General features: G+C 38.7%; 1 protein-coding gene across 50 annotated transcripts in view; it reads left to right on the top strand.

Moving 5' to 3' along the window:
* SEC31A (SEC31 homolog A, COPII coat complex component) overlaps positions 1-19,503 on the top strand; it is an 81,483-nt gene that overhangs the window by 16,591 nt on the left and 45,389 nt on the right. For 34 of the 50 annotated variants that reach the window (XM_074039785.1, XM_074039787.1, XM_074039790.1 and 31 more), the window contains exons 5-13: positions 934-1,029; positions 1,988-2,128; positions 4,705-4,847; positions 6,327-6,426; positions 14,176-14,337; positions 14,534-14,686; positions 16,821-17,057; positions 18,012-18,086; positions 18,805-18,843. In XM_074039785.1, coding sequence (XP_073895886.1) covers positions 934-1,029; positions 1,988-2,128; positions 4,705-4,847; positions 6,327-6,426; positions 14,176-14,337; positions 14,534-14,686; positions 16,821-17,057; positions 18,012-18,086; positions 18,805-18,843 — 1,146 coding nt within the window. The remainder of the gene's footprint in view (positions 1-933; positions 1,030-1,987; positions 2,129-4,704; positions 4,848-6,326; positions 6,427-14,175; positions 14,338-14,533; positions 14,687-16,820; positions 17,058-18,011; positions 18,087-18,804; positions 18,844-19,503) is intronic. The other 16 variants (XM_074039797.1, XM_074039799.1, XM_074039803.1 and 13 more) reach the window with 1 other exon arrangement.

Raw genomic sequence — 19,503 nt, forward strand, 5'->3', positions numbered from 1 at the left:
ATTGTCTTCCTGTACTTTGTATTACAATTTCAGGTTCTTTTTGACCCTTAAGGTTTGTACCAGAGAAAACCTAGAAATATTGCCACCTGGAACAAGATTGAGTGTATATGAACTAGAAATATGAGAAGAATTATGACAAGAGATTTTACTAGTGCTGTATTGATTCAGCTCTGGAAGCTGACTTTGAAGTATACTGAGAAAGATACCACAATTTTAGCATTCAGCTTTTTATGAAAGCAATAATTGATTACCTTTTTAATCTTGTAATTAAATCTCCTTCCAGAGATGCAAAGATATAAACAGTAATCCTCACATGGTTGCAAGACTGATTAAGAATTTATCCGGCCGGGCTTGGTGGCTCACACCTGTAATCCCAGCACTTTGGGAGGCCAAGGCAGGTGGATCACCTGAGGTCAGGAGTTCGAGACCAGCCTGACCAACATGGAGAAACCCCATCTCTACTAAAAATACAGAATTAACTGGGAGTGGTGGCGCATGCCTGTAATCCTAGCTACTCGGGAAGTTGAGGCAGGAGAATTGCTTGAACCCGGGAGGCGGAGGTTGCAGTGAGCTGAGATTGCACCATTGCACTCCAGCCTGGGCAACAAGAGCAGAACTCCATCTCAAAAAAAAAAAAAAAAAAAAAAAGAATTTATCCATATACTTTTTAAAATAATATCTTGCATTAAAATTAGTTTCTTCTCAGTAGACATCTTTTGTCTTTGATAAGTAGAATTTTATGTTTTTCTAGAAAACTTTAAATTTTGAAAGAATTATGCATAATTGAGAAATTCATGCATATGTTTTTCACTTTTTAAATTAAATAGAAAAATTGTGTGTGCTACATCTAATATCTTTCTAACTCTGAACTGAGTTATTCTGAATCTTCTTAATTGTGCATAAGTGCTATTTAGTTATGTTTTCTTCTTACAGACTAATCTGGTAGCTTCTGGTGCTAATGAATCTGAAATCTACATATGGGATCTAAATAATTTTGCAACCCCAATGACACCAGGAGCCAAAACACAGGTATTTTTATACTGATTTTGATCATTGTAATAAAAAAAGCCAAAAGTAGTTCTTCTAAGCCCACTTATTTCACTTTTAAGGCTTCTCACACAAAACATATATGTTTAAAATCATTGTTTAGATGTTACTGATTTTTCTTCAGTAAAGTATTAATAAATATGTTTCTTCAAAGTATGAGTGAGTCCTTCAAGAGTAAATATTTATTTCATATCTCCCACCTGGTAGACACTGGTCATTATACTAGGCATACAGTAGTAAGCAAAATGAACAAAAATCCTTAATAATTGTCTTAGATATAGTATAATTATTTTTGTTCTTTGTGTGATAGCTGCTCTGTGTTTTAGCAACAACCAACCTTCTTAAAACACACTTAGGCAAGACCATGGAAGACAAGGTTTAAAATAAATACCTCAAGCCCTTTGCCTGTGTATTTCTAGTAAGTTTGGTAAGAACGGTCTTTTCCTGTTCTTCTTTATGTTGTATAGGCTATCCAATTGAATAGCCAGTGTAACTGGCTCTAACATTTTGGCAATCTGAGAGGTAGCATAATGATAGCATATGCACTACCATTTATAAAGGTATTTTGCTAATGGTCTAGGCTGTAATTTTGCCCTGCCTAGTTTTCTGTTATAGTCACCAACATCTACTTTGTGGTCCATGATCTACCTTGCACCAGTTGCAAAGTAAACAGTACTTGGTTTATAGCAGGAATTCAATAAAATTCTTGTTGAATGAGATATTATTAAACAAGATAATACACTTGAAATGGCATGTACCTGCACTTTAAATCGTATAATTGTATGTGTTGAGAATGTAGATGTAGGACTATAAAGCAAATTTGTGGGATAAATGGGTCAAATTTTAAAGTAATATACTTTTCAAAATGAAGGATCCAATTTTACAGTTAAATTTGATTATAATAGAGAAACAGTTTTTATTAACTGTTTATTCCTTGTAGCCGCCAGAAGATATCAGCTGCATTGCATGGAACAGACAAGTTCAGCATATTTTAGCATCAGCCAGTCCCAGTGGCCGGGCCACTGTATGGGATCTTAGAAAAAATGAACCAATCATCAAAGTCAGTGACCATAGTAACAGAGTAAGTATGTGATTGACTTGTGATGAACGTGTTGTATTTCTGCTGTAAGTATTCCTGTGTTGTTTGTCAGAGTTGACAACAAATCAAATTTCTGTGAAGTCAAATCCTGTTTTTTCATTAATCAGTCATGTTAGAATGAATGTTTGTTTTTTTCTTCTAAGGGAAAATCATAAAATTTTTATGATTTTATGGAAATTGGAAAATCATATCCAATAAATATGTTGGATATTATTAATGATGAAGAGAGATTGGTTAATCAAGGAACTTATTCCATGGTTTACTGGTTGTTTTACTTTGCTAGCTGTTTTAAAACATTGCAGCAACTTTTTTTTTTTTTTTTTTTCTTGAGACAGAGTCTCTCTCTGTCGCCCAGGCTGGAGTGCAGTGGCGCAATCTCGGCTCACTGCAACCTCTGCCTGCCGGGTTCAAACAATTCACCTGCCCCAGCCTCCCAAGTAGCTGGGATTACAGGCACGCGCAATCACGCCCGGCTAATTTTTGTATTTTTAGTAGAGACGGGGTTTCACCATGTTGGTCTGGCTGGTCTCGAACTCCTGACCTCATAATCTGCCTGCCTCGGCCTCCCAAAGCGGTGGGATTACAGGCCTGAGCCTCTGTGCCTGGCCATTGCAGCAACTTTTTAATTCATCTTTAGCTTTTCTTAGAATGTAAACATTTTTCCTACTGGGAACTTCATCACTGTGAACTTGTAATATTTGACTTCTTGGCCTCATCTCTTCCTCTGATTAGGTACTGCTAAAATGAGCTAATATATTTCCAGGACTTCCCATAGAGCACATTAAATTCTGAACCTTATAGGTATCTTAATTTTTTTATGTCATTAGGTGCCATAAAATAATTTAGATATAATTTGGAGCCTTTTTTTTTTGTTTATGAGTACATTGCATGGTTTGACATTTTCTAAAATAAGTTTGCAAAAGTCAGAGTATACATATGTAATTTAAAAACAACAATAACAACAAAAAACTATTTGGGAGAACACTTCTTCAGAGTATTGTTTTCAAGTGAATCAGGAGTTTTAAAACAGAAATGTCAATGGAATAAACCATACCAGAAGCATTTTAGTCATTTTGTGGAACATTTAATAGAATCTGAACTTGCAGATAGTTCCTAATAATGTTAGTTTATTCCATATGAAAATTTAAATGGTAGTTTTTGCTTAAGATATTTTGCCTTGAGTTTTCTGATAAAATAGAGGAAAAGTATGGAGTTTTTTGTGTCTTGTGTGTGTCTTAATCTTTTTTCTTTATTTTTAAGGGTTTTTTTTGTTTTTTGTTTTTTTTTTGAGATGGAGTCTCACTCTGTCTCCCATTCTGGAGTGCAGTGGCACAGTCTTGGCACTGCAACCTCCGCCTCCCGGGTTCAGGCAATTCTCCTGCCTCAGCCTTCCAAGTAGCTGGGATTACAGGAGTCCGCCACCACACCTGGCAAATTTTTGTATTTTTAGTAGAGATGGGGTTTCACCATGTTGGCCAGACTGGTCTCAAACTCTTGACCTGGTGATCCGCCCGCCTCAGCCTCCCAAAGTGCTAGGATTACAGGCGTGAGCCACCACGCCCAGCCTGTATGTGTTAATCTTTTATCTTTTTTTTTTTTTTCCATTTTTCTGAAAGTATTTTAAATGTGTATAAAATGTTTTCTCTACTGGCCAGGCGCAGTGGCTCAATCCTAGCACTTTGGGAGGCCGAGGTGGGCGAATTGCCTGAGCTCAGGAGTTCAAGACCAGCCTGGGCAACAGGGTGAAACCCCTTCTCTACTAAAATACAAAAAATTAGCCAGGCATGGTGGTGTGTGCCTATACTCCAGCTACTGGGGAAGCTGAAGCGGGAGAATCACTTGAACGTTGGAGGTGGAGGTGGCAGTGAGCTGAGATCGTGCCACACTACACTCCAGCCTGAGTGACAGAGCGAGACTCCATCTCAAAAAAATAAATAAATAAAATGAAATATTTTCTTTATACTTATAGTTTTGATAGTAAAACTCATTTTTGGTATACAGTTATTCTGACTCAGAATGGTTTTGTGTGTATCAAATAGCTGCATGAATTGAGAAAATATTCAGATATCTTACTTTTAAGACTACTGTTTAAGACTCTTCAATAAAATTTGGTAGTTTTACATTTTGTTTTGTTTTGTTTTTTAAAATAAACTAAGGCCAGGCGTGGTGGCTCATGCCTGTAATCCCAGCACTTTGGGAGGCCGAGGTGGGTGGATCATTTGAGGTCAGGAGTTCGAGACCAGCCTGACCAACATGGTAAAACCTCATAACCACTAAAAATACAAAAATTTGCTGGCATGGTGACTTGCACCTGTAATCCCAGCTACTCGGGAGACTGAGGCAGGAGGATCACTTGAACCTGGGTGAGGTGGAGTTTGCAGTGAGCTGAGATGGCGCTACTGCACTCCAGCCTGGCTGACAATAAATAAATCATAAATAAAATAAGCCAAAGCTGGTGTTTTTTTACTATTTGTTTCAATAAAGGCGTGTTTCTCGTTTTAGTTTGGTTTTTCATAAAGTAATATGATTCATAAAATGTGAACCTTAACAATCTGCAGATGCATTGTTCTGGGTTGGCATGGCATCCTGATATTGCTACTCAGATGGTCCTTGCCTCCGAGGATGACCGGTTACCAGTGATCCAGATGTGGGATCTTCGATTTGCTTCCTCTCCACTTCGTGTCCTGGAAAACCATGCCAGGTATCATGCTGCTGTTCCAAAGAACTTGATTTGTTTATTTTCTAAACACATTGGTGATGTTTTTGTGACCAGAAATATACCATAGGACATAGGAACTTTTTTTTTTTAGACGGAGTTTTGCTCTGTCACTAAGGCTGGAGTGCAGTGGCAAGATCTTGGTTCACTGCAACCTGTGCCTCCCAAATTCAAACGATTCTCCTGCCTGAGCCTCCTGAGTAGCTGGGATTACATGCGTGCACCACTATACTCAGCTAATTTTTATAGTTTTAGTAGAGATGGGGTTTCACCCTGTTGGCCAGGCTGGTCTCGAACTTCTGACCTCAAGTGATCCGCCCACCTTTGCCTCCCAAAGTGGTGGGATTACAGGCATGAGCCACCGTGCCTGGCTACCATAGGTACTTAATGTTTATATCAGTTACCAGTCAATGCTAAAATTGGTTTTGTTATCCATTGTTTTGCATAAAGTCACAGTTTCTGAATTAAGTAAGGACTTACTGCAGTTAGATTTCATGCCCTTCCATAGGTAAAACATTTCACTGTACCTATCTAAGTTACGTACGTGTGTGTGTGTGTGTGTGTGTGTATGCATGTATAATCCCAATATAATTTTTATACAATTGGGATAATTTGTGCATATAGTTAGATAACTTTTTTCATTAATCATGAATACTGTATAATGGTAAGAAGTTGATTTCCACAAAATGATAAGTATATTTTTTAGATGGGATCTTGCTGATTTGCCCAGGATAGAGCCACCATAGCTCACTGTAGCTGTGAGCCTCTGGGCTCAAGTAATCCTCCTGCCTCAGCTTCATGAGTATGCCTGGAACTACAGGCACACGCCACCATAACTGGCTAATTTTCAAATTTTTTGGTAGAGACAGAGTGTCGTTATATTGCCCAGGTTGGTCTTGAACTCCTGGCCCCAAACAATCCTCCTGCCTTGGCCTCCCAAAGTGTACAGAATAATTTTTATCTACATATTTTCTCATTGGAAGGTGGTCTGTAATTTATTGTGAAATAGTCTGTTGGGCATTTGTTTTCACTTTTTTGCTATCATACACTGCACTATATTGAACATCTATGACTTTGTAATGATCAGATAGCATATACGTTACTAAGTTGCCTCTGAAAATATTGCATTTATTTTATTTTTCTTTCTTTTTTGGTTTGTTTTTCTTTTTTTTATTTTATCTTATTTTTGAGATGGAGTCTCACTCACTCTGTTGCCCAGGCTGAAGTGCACTGGCACGATCTCAGCTCACTGCAACCTCCACCTCCCAGGTTCAAGTGATTCTCCTGCCTCAGTCTCCTGAGTAGCTGGGATTACAGGTGTGAGCCAACGCGCCCGGCGTTGAAACTCTTGCATTTAATTGTATTTCTGTTAACAATGTGTGAATCTCAAAGCCTAGGCAGAAATAATTGAGATTTGGTTTTCTTAAGATTAATTAATTTCCTTGTTCCTTATGTTTTTTATAGGGGGATTTTGGCAATTGCTTGGAGCATGGCGGATCCTGAATTGTTACTGAGCTGTGGAAAAGATGCTAAGATTCTCTGCTCCAATCCAAACACAGGAGAGGTATGGGGAGGAAATGTTTCTCAACCTTGTAGCCCTTGTAGTATGTTACTTCTGGCTACATAAGAAATTTTCTATGTGGATTCTTTAGTGGATTACTATGTGAAAAGTATGTGGAGGTGTGTGTGCAGTGTTTATTTGGCTGCAATTTTATCAGGAACATAATCTAAGCTCAGCTTTTTAACCAGAAAAATCAGTAATTGAAATAGTATATTTTAAACTAGTAATCATCCCCTTCTCATTTCCAATAATGTATTTATTACCTAGACTCAGAAATACTTTGATTTATTTCACATGTGGTTTATGGGAATCAGTATCTTCGATGTAGGATTGTTCAAGGTTTACATCTTCTGTCTGCTTTACCATTCCTGAGGATCATGTTTCACTTCTGGAAATTGGTAGATATAGTTTTCCAATCTCTCTTCTGAATGATAAAGCAAGAATATAAATTATAGCTTTTATATTTTTACCTTTTTTATGTGAAGGTAGATTATTGCTAGTGCTTATGTAGTTTGATAGAATGCTAATAAAAATAGTGTCTTTGATAAGTTTTCATCTATATTGTTAAAATTAAAACAAGCCCTTTAGTTATTTGGTTTCTGGTTTAAGAGTCGTGGATGTAACAATATAAAATATAGAATCATTAACATTAGGGGAGACGAGAAAAAAATTAATAAATTTTACTGCATATCATTTGTAGGATGAATAACAAAAATCTTAATTTTACACTGTGCCTTGCCAAGTAAATTCAAAATTCATGGAACTTACTATTCTGTCATCATTTTCTCTATTATATAATTTAATTAGATGAATTTTTGCCTATGATTAGTTGTGTGTGCTTGGACTTTGAAGGAAGAAACTTTTAGTACATGCTACAACTAAAAAATTGGATTTTGTTCAAATACAAATAAGGAATAGATAAATGATCTAAGTTTTATCAAACCGCATATCTTACCAAACAAAATAAATACCAAAGACACGAGCAGGCTAAATACCTTTTCAATTAATTCTATTTTTTAATAAAATTAAACATTTTAAATGTCACATGGGCCAGGTGTGGTGGCTCACACCTGTAATCTCAGCACTTTGGGAGGCCAAGGCTGGCTGGTGAAACCCCATCTCCATAACAAATACAAAAATTAGCTGGCTGTGGTGGCGTGTTCTATAGTCCCAGCCACTCGGGAGGCTGAGGTGGGAGGATCGCTTGAGCCCAGGAGGTCAGGACTCCAGTGAGCTGTGATTGTGCCACTGCACTCCAGCCTAGTCATCAGTGTGAGACCCTGTCTCAAAAATAAGAAAAAGGAAAAAAAAAAAAGTCACATGAAACCAGAGTTAAGTTCATTTGACTTATCATAAAGTCCTAAGGTGTTGCTTCTATGAATAGCAGTTAACCACCTTACTAACTTTGAGTTCACAACAGGCATTACATTGTAAAGCTTTCGTATAAGCCATTTTCTATTTATTTATTTTTTTATTACTATTACTATTTTTTTGTCAGAGTCTTGCTCTGTTTCCCAATGCAGTGGCACCATGACAGCTCACTGAAACCTTGACCTCCCAGGCTCAGTCAGTCCTCCCACAGCCTCCCAGATGGCAGGGACTACAGGCATGCACCACCATGCCTGGCCAATTTTGTGTATGTTTTTGTAGAGATGGGGTTTCGCCATGTTCCCCATGCTGGTCTTGAACTCCTGGGCTCAAGCGGTCTGCCCACCTCAGCCTCCCAAAGTGCTAGGATTATAGGCGTGAACCACCACGCCCGGCCTCATATAGGTCATTTTCTATAGTTCTTTCTCTGTCATTTTCTTTCTAAAGGAAGCTGATAATGCCGAATTCTGTTAGGATTCTGCAGTGATAGGAAGGGTGTGTACAGTACATGTTTTCTCTCGTGATTAAAAGTCAAATTTCTTAGTGAATTCTTCCTTCTCAAGATTGATTTTAAAATTTGATCCTCAAGTAACCTAAATATGGTTGTTGTTTGGGTCTTACCAGACAAAAACAATTGGACAGGACATCACTAATCTTTTAGAGTTTAAAAAGTTGGCTCTAGGTCGGGTGCGGTGGCTCGTGCCTGTAATCCCAGCACTTTGGGAGACCAAGGTGGGCGGATCACTTGAGGTCAGCAGTTCAAGACAAGCCTGGCCAACGTGGTGAAACCCCGTGTCTGTTAAAAATAAAAAAGTTGGCCGGGCATGATGGCAGGTGCCTGTAATCCCAGCTACTTGGGAGGCTGAGGCAGGAGAATTGCTTGAGCCCAGGAGGTGGAGGTTGCAGTGAGCTGAGGTCGCTGCCACTGCCCTCCAGCCTGGGCAACAGAGCGAGACCCTGTTGCAAAAAATAAAAAAGGTGACTCTAATAGAGTGTGCTGGTTTTTCAAATGCATCCACTATTTTGAACACAAGAACCTCAGTTTTTAAAATGTGTTTATTCAAATCCGATTGAAATTTTAAGTCACATTCCTGTTAATCAGAATAGGTCATCATAATGAATCATTCTTGTACTTTAAAAAATCTTAGTATTCTTTTTCCTGGCTACAGATACTTTCTACAAAAAATTGTTCAATTTAGCTATACTTGTTGACCACGTTCATTCAGGTGTTTTGGTTACGAAGTGGCCATACTGAAGGGGTGGCCTGCCCCTCCACACCTGTGGGCATTTCCCGTTAGGTGGAACGAGAGACTTGAGAAAAGAAATGAGACACAGAGACAAAGTATAGAGAAAGAAAAAGTGGGCCCAGGGGACCGGCACTCAGCATACAGAGGACCCATGCAGGCACCGGTCTCTGAGTTCCCTCAGTATTTATTAATCATTATCTTTACCATCTTAGAAAAAGGGAAGTGACAGGATAATAGGATCATGGTAGAGAGAAGGTCAGCAGTAAGACATATGAATAAAGATCTCTGTGACATGAATAAGTTTAAGGAAAAGTGCTGTGCCTTGATATGCATATGCAAACATCTCCATAAACTTTTTTAGTGCATAAAGAGCAGCATTGCCGCTAGCACGGCCCACTTTCCCCCCTTTTCTGTTTACTCCTTTCTCAGTAAACAGAACACACAATCGGGTTTTACACTGAGATGTTCCATTGCCCAGGGACGGGCAGGAGATGGATGCTTTTCTCTGTCTCAACTGCCGAGAGGCCTTCTTTCCTCTTATACTAGTCCTCCTCCGCACAGACCCTTCACGGGTGTCAGTCTGGGGGACGATCAGGTCTTTCCCTTCCCACGAGGCCATATTTCAGACTATCACAGGGGGAGAAACCTTGGACAATACCTAGCTTTCCTAGGCAGAGGTCCCTGCGACCTTTGGCAGTGTACGTGTCCCTGGGTACTTGAGATTAAGAGAATGGTGATGACTTTTCACAAGCATACTGCCTTCAGGCACTTGTTTAACAAAGCACACCCTGCACAGCCCAAAATCCGTTAAACCTTAAGTCACCACAGCACGTGTCTCTTGCAAGGACAAGGTTGGGGGTAGGGTCACAGATTAACAGCATCTCAAATACTGAACAAAATGGAGTCTCTTATGTCTACTTCTTTCTATATAGACACAGTAACAGTCTGATCTCTTTCTTTTCCCCACATTTCCCCCTTTTCTTTTCAACAAAACCACCATTGTCATCATGGCTCGTTCTCGATGGTCGCTGTCTCTTTGGAACTGTTGGGTATACCGGCAGACTAACAGCAAACAGAACAGGCATACAAGGATTCATACGAAATTTACAATAGTCATACTTCAGATGGTTTTAACCGAAGTGACAGGGTTAAGATTTGCAAGGCCATCAGCACCTCCTGCAGTTGCCTCAGTTTCTGGTACCAACACAAGAGATCACATACTTCACAAAGTCATAAAATATCACAAAGCAAGTGGAGGCAGGATGAGATCACTGACCACAGGATGGCGTTAAAATTAAAATTAAAATTGCATTGTCATTGATAACATCTTACCAGGAAACAGGGTTTGAGAGCAGACAACCTGTCTGACCAAACTTTATTAGGTGGGAATTTTCTCATCCTAATAAGCCTGGGAGTGCTACAGGAGACTAGGGCTTATTTCATCCCTTGGGCTTTGACCTTAAAAGACAGCACGCCTTGAGGGGGTCGTTTATAGGTCTACCCTCAGAGCGCACTCTTTTTCTCAGGGATGTTCCTTGCTGAGAAAAAGAATTCAGCGATATTTCTCCTATTTGCTTTTAAAAAGAGGAGAAATATGGCTCTGTTCCATCCGGCTCACCGGCGGCCAGTTCAAGGTTACCTCCCTTGTTCTCTGAACATCGCTGTTATCCTGTTCTTTTTTCAAGATGCCCAGATTTCCTATTGTTCAAACACACATGCTCTACAAACAATTTTTGCAGTTTACACAATCATCACAGGGTCCTGAGGTGACATACATCCTCCTCAGTTTACAAAGAAGATGATGGGATTAAGAGATTAAAGACAGACATAGGAAATTATAAAAGCATTAATTTGGGGAACTAATAAGTGTCCTTGAAATCTTCACATTTTATGTTTTTCTGCCGTGGCTTCAGCTGGTCCCTTCGTTCAGGGTCCCTGACTTCCTGCACATCTTTTCTTCTGATATCACCACCTGGTTCATCTTGCGAGTGAATGGTGCTCGATTGCGGTGTTTCCGTCTCCGTGGAGGCGCTTTTCTTTCCATCTCCGATGGGTTCATTGTAGAACTTCAAATGTTTAGTGGGTTTCCAAACAGGAAGCTGATTTTCTCCTGGTGAAACACAAGCAAAACCTCTTCCCTAGGTTATCACCTTCCCTATTTCCCATGTCTTATTTTTGTTATCTTTCCACCAAATCAGTTTTCCTTCATGTGGGCTGTTCTTTTTGCCAGTAAGATGTTGTTCAGCAGAAGTAGTAGTCTGATTTCTATAAATGTTTAAAAAATTTAAAGTATAGAGTGCTAGATTAAGTTGCATCTGAGGAGTGGTACACTCCTTACTGTCTCCCCCTTCTTTTTGTTTAATTAACTGAGTTTTGAGTGTTCTATTAGTTCTTTCAACTATGGCCTGCCCTTGGGAATTAGAAGGAATTCCTGTTGTGTGTGTAATTTTCCACTGATTTAAGAATTTTTGGACAGCTTTACTACAATATCCTGGTCCATTGTCAGTTTTAATTTTTTTTGGAACTCCCATTACAGCAAAACAAGATAATGAATGTTTTTTTAACATGGGAAGTACTTTCTCCTGTCTGGCAGGTTGCCCATATGAAATGTGAATAAGTATCAACTGTTACATGAACATATGATAATTTTCCAAATAAGGTACATGTGTAACATCCATTTGCCATAATGCATTAGGGCACAGACCTCTGGGATTAACTCCTGCCTCTTGAGTGGGCAGGTATAGTACTTTACACTGGGTTGTTGTACAATATCTTTTGCCTGTTTCCGTGTGATATCAAATTTGTTTTTTAACCCTGCTGCATTTACATGAGTCAAACCATGAAGTTCTTGTGCTTTTATGAATGCAGAGGATACCAGTAAGTCAACTTGTTCATTTGCTTTAGTTAAAGGTCCTGGTAAATTAGTGTATGCTCGAATATGAGTAATATAAAATAGGAAATTCCTTTTTCTTACAGTTTGTTGTAATAAATTGAACAGCTGGTTTAACTGATCATCCATGCTGTATTTAATTAGAGCTGTCTCAGCATCCCTTGTAGCCTGTACTACATATGCAGAATCTGATACAATATTAACAGGTTGATTAAAATCTTGTAACACTTAATGACTGCAACCAACTCTGCCCTTTGAGCCGATTGATACTGAGTTTTGAGCAGCATCTTGAAGCCTTGCTACAAAATCAGGGTAAGGCTCTTTAGAGCCTTGTCTTATTGTATTGAAGGAGGGGCAGGCGGTTTCTGGGTCTTGGATTTTCTCCCAGGCCCTAAGGCAGATAGCCCTAATTTGCTCAATGGCCTCATTTTGCATTATTACTTGTTGACTAGCAGTGCTCCAATTTTGACCTGTTCCTAATAGTTGATCTACCTCTATGTTAATTGGAAGATTGGCAGTCCTATGTCTTCGGACCTGTTCTTGTGCCCCATCAATCCACCAACTCTTAAATTGTAAAAAATGAGAGGGTGAGAGTGATGATTTTGCCAGAATCTCCCAATCATAAGGAATGAGTCTATGTCCATGAGCAATGGAATCTAATAATGTTCTCACGTAAGGAGAGTTGGGTCCATACTGTTTTACTCCCTCTTTCATTCCTTTTAGCATTTTTATAGAAAAGGACTCATATCTGGCTTCAGCTACGAGAGGCTCTCCCTCTTGGGCCCCTGCTCCAGATGGTCTTGATTCTAATATTACTGGGAATTGCCACACTTCAATATCTCCTTGTTTTCTTGCCTCATCAATAATTTTATGTAATGCACTACCCTGTCCACTAGGTGGTGCTGTAGGATTAAGTTTCATGGTGGGCGGCTGAGGCTATAGCGCCCTGCCCTGTGGCGCTGGAAACATTCCTGGCTGTCTGTACGGATTTTCTGGGGGCAGCAGATACTGAAGTTTGGCTGGCGGCCAGTATTGATAGGCTACTGGCGTCTGGGTCTTACTTTCTATCGGCTGATATTGTGGACACTGTATTTGGATTGGCATTGCCATGACAGAGACTCTATCTTTTTCTATTTGATCTTCTTTTGGAGTTTGTACTTGTTTAACCTGCATTTGAGGTTGTAAAGTTACAGGCATCTGAGCTGCTGTAAGAGGAGTTGGCCACTGTGGTTTAGACTCTGATGGCTCTGCTAGTTCTGGACCTTTTTCTTCTAACTTTAACATTTCAGGATATATCACCTCCTGTAATTGATTATCGTCAACATTTTGCATTGACCGAGCCATTACCGGAACTTTCTGTTCCTTTCCGGGATTCTATCCCTGCCTCTTTGACAATCTACTGCACAGCTTTCAGGGACATAAGAAACTGAAACGCTATCTTCTTCTGTTTGAAATGGTTCTAAAGCTACTTTAATAATGACCCAATCATTCTATACTGTGAGTGGGATAATTTTACCTTCCCTGCTTGCTTGTTTTAATTCTTTGCCAATTTTTTCCCAGTCTTTTAGATCTAAAGTTCCCTGTTCCAGAAACCATGGGCAAAACTGTTCTATTGTTTGGAATAGCGTAATTAGATTTTTGGTAGAGACTTTAATTCCCCCTCTTTTTAAGAGAATTTTAATAAAGCTGTGATAAGAGGCATATTTACTTTTAGTTTGCCCCATTGTTACCCTAGGTTCTTCCGAGCGCACAAGCTTACCGCAAGGCTGACTGTAGACATACTCGGGAGTCTCTTGTCGACTTGTCCTCAATGACCACGCTCGAGCGTACCTTCACCTTAGAGAAAAGCACCCACGTTGGGCACCAGATGAAGGGGTGGCCTGGTGCTCCACACCTGTGGGCGTTTCTTGTGAGGTGGAATGAGAGACTTGAGAAAAGAAATGAGACAAAGTGACAAAGCATAGAGAAAGAAAAAGTGGGCCCAGGGGACCGGCACTCAGCATACAGAGGACCCACGCCGGCACCGGTCTCTGAGTTCCCTCAGTATTTATTGAGTCACTACAGCACATGTCTCTTGCAAGGACAAGGTTGGGAGTAGGGTCACAGATTAACAGCATCTCAAATACAGAACAAAATGGAGTCTCATGTCTACTTCTTTCTATATAGACACAGTAACAGTCTGATCTCTCTTTCTTTTCCCCACACCACCATTTTCTGAGTGTTGTTGTTTGTTTTTTGTTGGCCCAGGTGTTATATGAACTTCCCACCAACACACAGTGGTGCTTCGATATTCAGTGGTGTCCCCGAAATCCTGCTGTCTTATCAGCTGCTTCGTTTGATGGGCGTATCAGTGTTTATTCTATCATGGGAGGAAGCACAGACGGTTTAAGACAGAAACAAGTTGACAAGGTAATAGGAAGTGTTAAAGTTTTCTATTATAATGCCTGAAAAAAGTACATGTTGTGTAATATTTTGAAATGACTTCACTGATTAACATTGCTGGTTAATTGGACAATTGTGATCAAAAATTTTTTTGGATATGACTGGAAAAAAATGAAAGATAGTTTGTGTATGGTCAGATTCTCATGTTATTAATCTTTTTTAGCTTTCATCATCTTTTGGGAATCTTGATCCCTTCGGCACAGGACAGCCCCTTCCTCCATTACAAATTCCACAGCAGACTGCTCAGCATAGTATAGTGTTGCCTCTGAAGAAGCCGCCCAAGTGGATTCGAAGGCCTGTTGGTGCTTCTTTTTCAGTAGGTGGATTTTGTTTTTATGGTCCATAGTCACAAAGGACTTTTTATACCAAAGTGTTATTACAGGATCACTCTGATGGAAGAAGTCGGGGTTTAAGTTGGGATTTGAGATGTATTTGTGGGTATTGCATCATTCAAAATGATTTCTCTGAAAAACTGGAACCTACTCTTTTTTTTCCCTTTTTTAAAAACATGGTAAAATATACATAAAATTTATCATTTTATCCATTTTCAAATGTACAGTTCAATGGCATTAAGTACATTTACATTGTTGTTGTGTAGCCAACACTCTATGTTCCTCCCCCCACTTTTTTTTTTTTAAATATTTTTTTATTTTAGACAGAGTCTTGCTCTGTTGCCCAGGGTGGAGTGCACTAGCGCAATCTCGGCTCACTGCAACCTCCGCCTCCTGGGTTCAAGCAGTTCTCCTGCCTCAGCCTCCTGAGTAGCTGGAATTACAGGTGCACGCCACCACACCTGGCTAATTTTTGTATTTTTAGTAGAGATGCGGTTTTACCATGTTGACTGGGGCTGGTCTCGAACTCCTGACCTCAGGTGATCCACCTGCCTCGGCCTCCCAAAGTGCTGGGATTACAGGCATGAGTCACTGTACCAGGCCCTCCTCCCTTTTTTTTAAATGTGTCTTCCTTCTCTCTCTCTCTCTCTCTCTCTCTCTGTCTCTCTAGCTCTTTCCCTCGCTCCCTCCCTCCCTTCTTTTTTTCTTTTCTTTTCTCTTCTCTTCTCTTTTCTTTTCTTTTATTTTCACAGGGAGTGTCCTCCCTCCTCTTCATCCTTTTAGCTTTCTTTTTTAATTGTCAGCTTTTTTTATTGTAAAAAATACGTAATATAAAATTTACTATCTTAACCATTTTAAATATACACTACAACCATTTTTAAATATATACTACAGTAGTGTTAACTATATACATGTTGTTGTGCAACAGATCTCTAGAACTTTTTCATCTTGCAAAACTGAAACTCTGTGCCCTTGAACAGCAGCTCCCCATTTCCTCTTTCCCTTGAATCCCTGGTAACCACATTCTACTTTGTTGCTAGGAGTTTTACTACTTTAAATTACTCATATAAATGGAATCATGCAGTACTTGTCTTTTTGTGGCTGGCTTATTTTACTTAGCTTAATGTCCTCAAGGTTTATTTGTGTTGTAGCATGACAGAATTTACTTCTTTTTACAGGCCAAATAATATTGCATTGTATATATATACCACATTTTTTTTATCCTTTCATTTGATGGTCATTTTGGTTGCTTCCATCTTTTGGCTATTGTGAATAAATGCTGTGGTGAACATGGGTTTGTAATTATCGTTTTGGGATCCTGTTTTCAGTTTTTTGAGACATATACCCAGAAGTGGGATTGCTGGATCGTACGATGGTTCTATTTTTAAGTTTTTGAAGAACCTCTATACCGTTACCATTTTACATTCTCACTAATAGTGCACAAGGGTTCTAGTTTCTCCACATCCTCTCTAGCACTTTTTGTTTGTTTCTTTCTTCCTTTTACATTGCTGACACTTTGCCTAATTCTTTCACACCAGACTTCTAATAGCTTGATTGCATATTTGTTGCTTGTCTTTTTCCTCTCTAATCTTTACTACATATTCCAAGATTAATCTTCCTAAAATAGACCTTTGAATATGTTTTATGTCACTCATAAGTCTGTTCTTTGGATCTGCTTAATCTTCTCATCATCCTATCTGGTCTTCTGTATCTGGGTGGATCACTTGAGGTTTGGAGTTCAAGACCAGCCTGGCCAACATGGTGAAACCCTGTCTACTAAAAATACAAAAATTAGCCAGGCGTGTGGCTGGCACCTGTAATCCCAGCTACTCAGGAGGCTGAGGCAGGAGAATCACTTGAACCCAGGAGGCAGAGGTTGTAGTGAGCCAACATCCCGCCTTTGCACTCCAGCCTAGGTGACTAAGAGTGAAACTCTGTCTCAAAAAAAAAAAAAGTACATTTCATCTAGAACAGAAATTGAAGTGATGTCAGACTGTGGCGCATGAGAGGTGGTATCAACTAATTTCATCCAGATTATCTGTTTAGGCCACTTTATAAGCACTGTTTTTGGCCATATCCTCGGGTTAACACTGAGTTTGTTCATTCTCTCTTTTATAGTTTGGAGGCAAACTGGTTACATTTGAGAATGTTAGAATGCCTTCTCATCAGGGAGCTGAGCAGCAGCAGCAGCAGCACCATGTGTTCATTAGTCAGGTTGTAACAGAAAAGGAGTTCCTCAGCCGGTCAGACCAACTTCAGCAGGCTGTGCAGTCACAAGGATTTATCAATTATTGCCAAAAAAAAATTGATGCTTCTCAGACTGAATTTGAGAAAAATGTGTGGTCCTTTTTGAAGGTAAAGTTGCTATTTAAGGCTGTATTATTTCATTATCTGCAAATTTAACTGTTCCATTATATTCTAAATCTGTCTTCCTTTTAAAGAATTGAAAAAGTGTGATTTCAGCAATTCATCATGAAATTAAGAAGCCTTATAAAGAGCATACAACCTGTGTCCAGAGTTTTTCCTTCTCTACTTTGAAAAGTGTAATACGAAATACATTTTTAATAAGAAAACAAAAATAGATCTGTTTAGAGGAGAGAGACATAGTCAGCATACCTATTTTGAAGATTAGTACATAGAGTTTACTATAATGAAAACATAGAATATTTAATATCTATATTAGATCTAGTTAAGGAAAATGGAAAAAGGAAGAGGAATAGAGGAGAGAGGTTGGAGGCATTTTTCCTTTTACTTTAAGAGGAATTAGGATAGAGTAACAAATAGAATTTCCTTGTTGGTCATTTTGCCTGCACTGGAATGTCTATTTCTTTATACAGTACTGATTTTTCAAGTAAAGCAGTCTTGAATACGGTAGGGTAAAGTCTAAAATTAAATAATTTATATTTTGTAATAATTTTGGGAAAGAATTTTAGGACATAGAATATTCCACATAGTTTGAGTTTTGTATCAATTTAACCTTTGAACATAAGTTTGTATTTAAAAAACTTACTGTTCAAAAGTAAACTTTATTCAACCAGGATAATTAATTACTAGTATATTTACTATTAAAAAAATCACTTATTTTAAAAAAATGATTCTGGGCACATGTTCTCAGGACCTCCTGAGGCTAGGTCTCCAAACAAAAAAACCAAAAAACCCACTATTCTTTAGATTCGTTCTAACAATGAATCTTTAGAATGTAGACTTCAGATAATTTTAATAATTCTCTTTGGAATTTGATTCATTCTTATAAAAAGTTGGCCTTTAAATGTAGGTCTTTCTTTTAAGAATATGTCTTTTTTTTAAAAGGTGAACTTTGAGGATGATTCTCGTGGAAAATACCTTGAACTTCTAGGATACAGGAAAGAAGATCTAGGAAAGAAGGTAAACTTTCGGGAAAGTTAGATGGCATGCTGTTTATGAATCACACTTTAAAAAAATAAAGTTTGACACAGATTATCTTAAATCACCCAATAAACATTTAATACTAATTTGTGTTTGGTTGCCAGCATTTTTTCTTTTTTCTTTTTTTATTCTCCATTATTACCCACAGTGGTTGCCAGAGTTTTGAATACATACTTGTATTAGCCTTTCATCATTCTTTGGAAATGACAAGAGTTTTCTGTAACATTGCAGGTTGTTGCATGTGTGATAGAGGTATACCGTGCACTGTAAGTGCATATTGAAGTTTAGTGCTCTTTTGATGTCCAGCAGAACTAAGATCACATCACAACCCCACTCCTTAGTGGCTGTGTCTTTGCTCACTCCTTTAGAGTTTTATATTTAACTTTATTCGTAGTCTAAACTTCTTGAGGCTGTAACTTTTTTAGGCTTGTAAGAGATTAATATATGAAAGTTATACTTGCATGCCTGATGGCAGAAAATGAGGAAATAGAATGATTGTCAGATTATTTCTAATCACTTCCGTGTGAAAGAAGCTAGAACCGTGGAGAACCAGTTATAGCTTTTATTGTTTTTTTAAACATACTATTCCTATAAGAACTTTTGTGGATTTTCGCCAATGAGAAGCAAGAGGTGAACATTTGCTGGATGCTCTGAAATAGAATTCCATGTAGTAGGTGAGCTGTTATTTTTATTTCAGATTGCTTTGGCCTTGAACAAAGTGGATGGAGCCGATGTGGTAAGAAGGCCTTTAAAAATAGCTACCTTCTAAAACTTTGGCTAGGTCATAACAAAGAAGGAAATATCATTTAAGAAATTTGTGTTTTATGGTTCATAGTATAAAAATAAATGCTTATTCTAGATATTTTAATAAGTTAATAATTCTCATTTTAAAAATAGCATGAGCTTAGCTGGTGGAACATTCCTTTCTCTTGACATACATATTTGAATTTTGTAAAGGAGGAAAAACAGAATTAATGACTACTCAAATACTTAAAGTTTTCTTTGTTGTTGTTTTTTGTTTGTTTGTTTTTTTGCCGGGGGAAAAAAAATTGATGGGAAAGTGGGCTGGGTGCGGTGGCTCACGCCTGTAATCCCAGCACTTTGGGAGGCCGAGGAGGGCAGATCACAAGGTCAGGAGTTCAAGACCAGCCTGACCAACATGGTGAAATCCTGTCTTTACTAAAAATACAAAAATTAGCCGGATGTTGTAGCACATGCCTGTAATCCCAGCTACTTGGGAGGCTGAGGCAGGAGAATTGCTTGAACCGGGAGGCGGAGGTTGCAGTGAGCTGGGATCGTGCCACTGACCTCCAGCGTGGGTGATAGAGTAAGACTGTCTCAAAAAAAAAGAATGGGAAAGTGTTAGCAGTAATAGTTCTTTACTTTTCCTCTAATG

The sequence above is a fragment of the Macaca fascicularis genome, chromosome 5 (assembly GCF_037993035.2).
Source record: "Macaca fascicularis isolate 582-1 chromosome 5, T2T-MFA8v1.1".
NCBI lineage: Eukaryota > Metazoa > Chordata > Mammalia > Primates > Cercopithecidae > Macaca > Macaca fascicularis.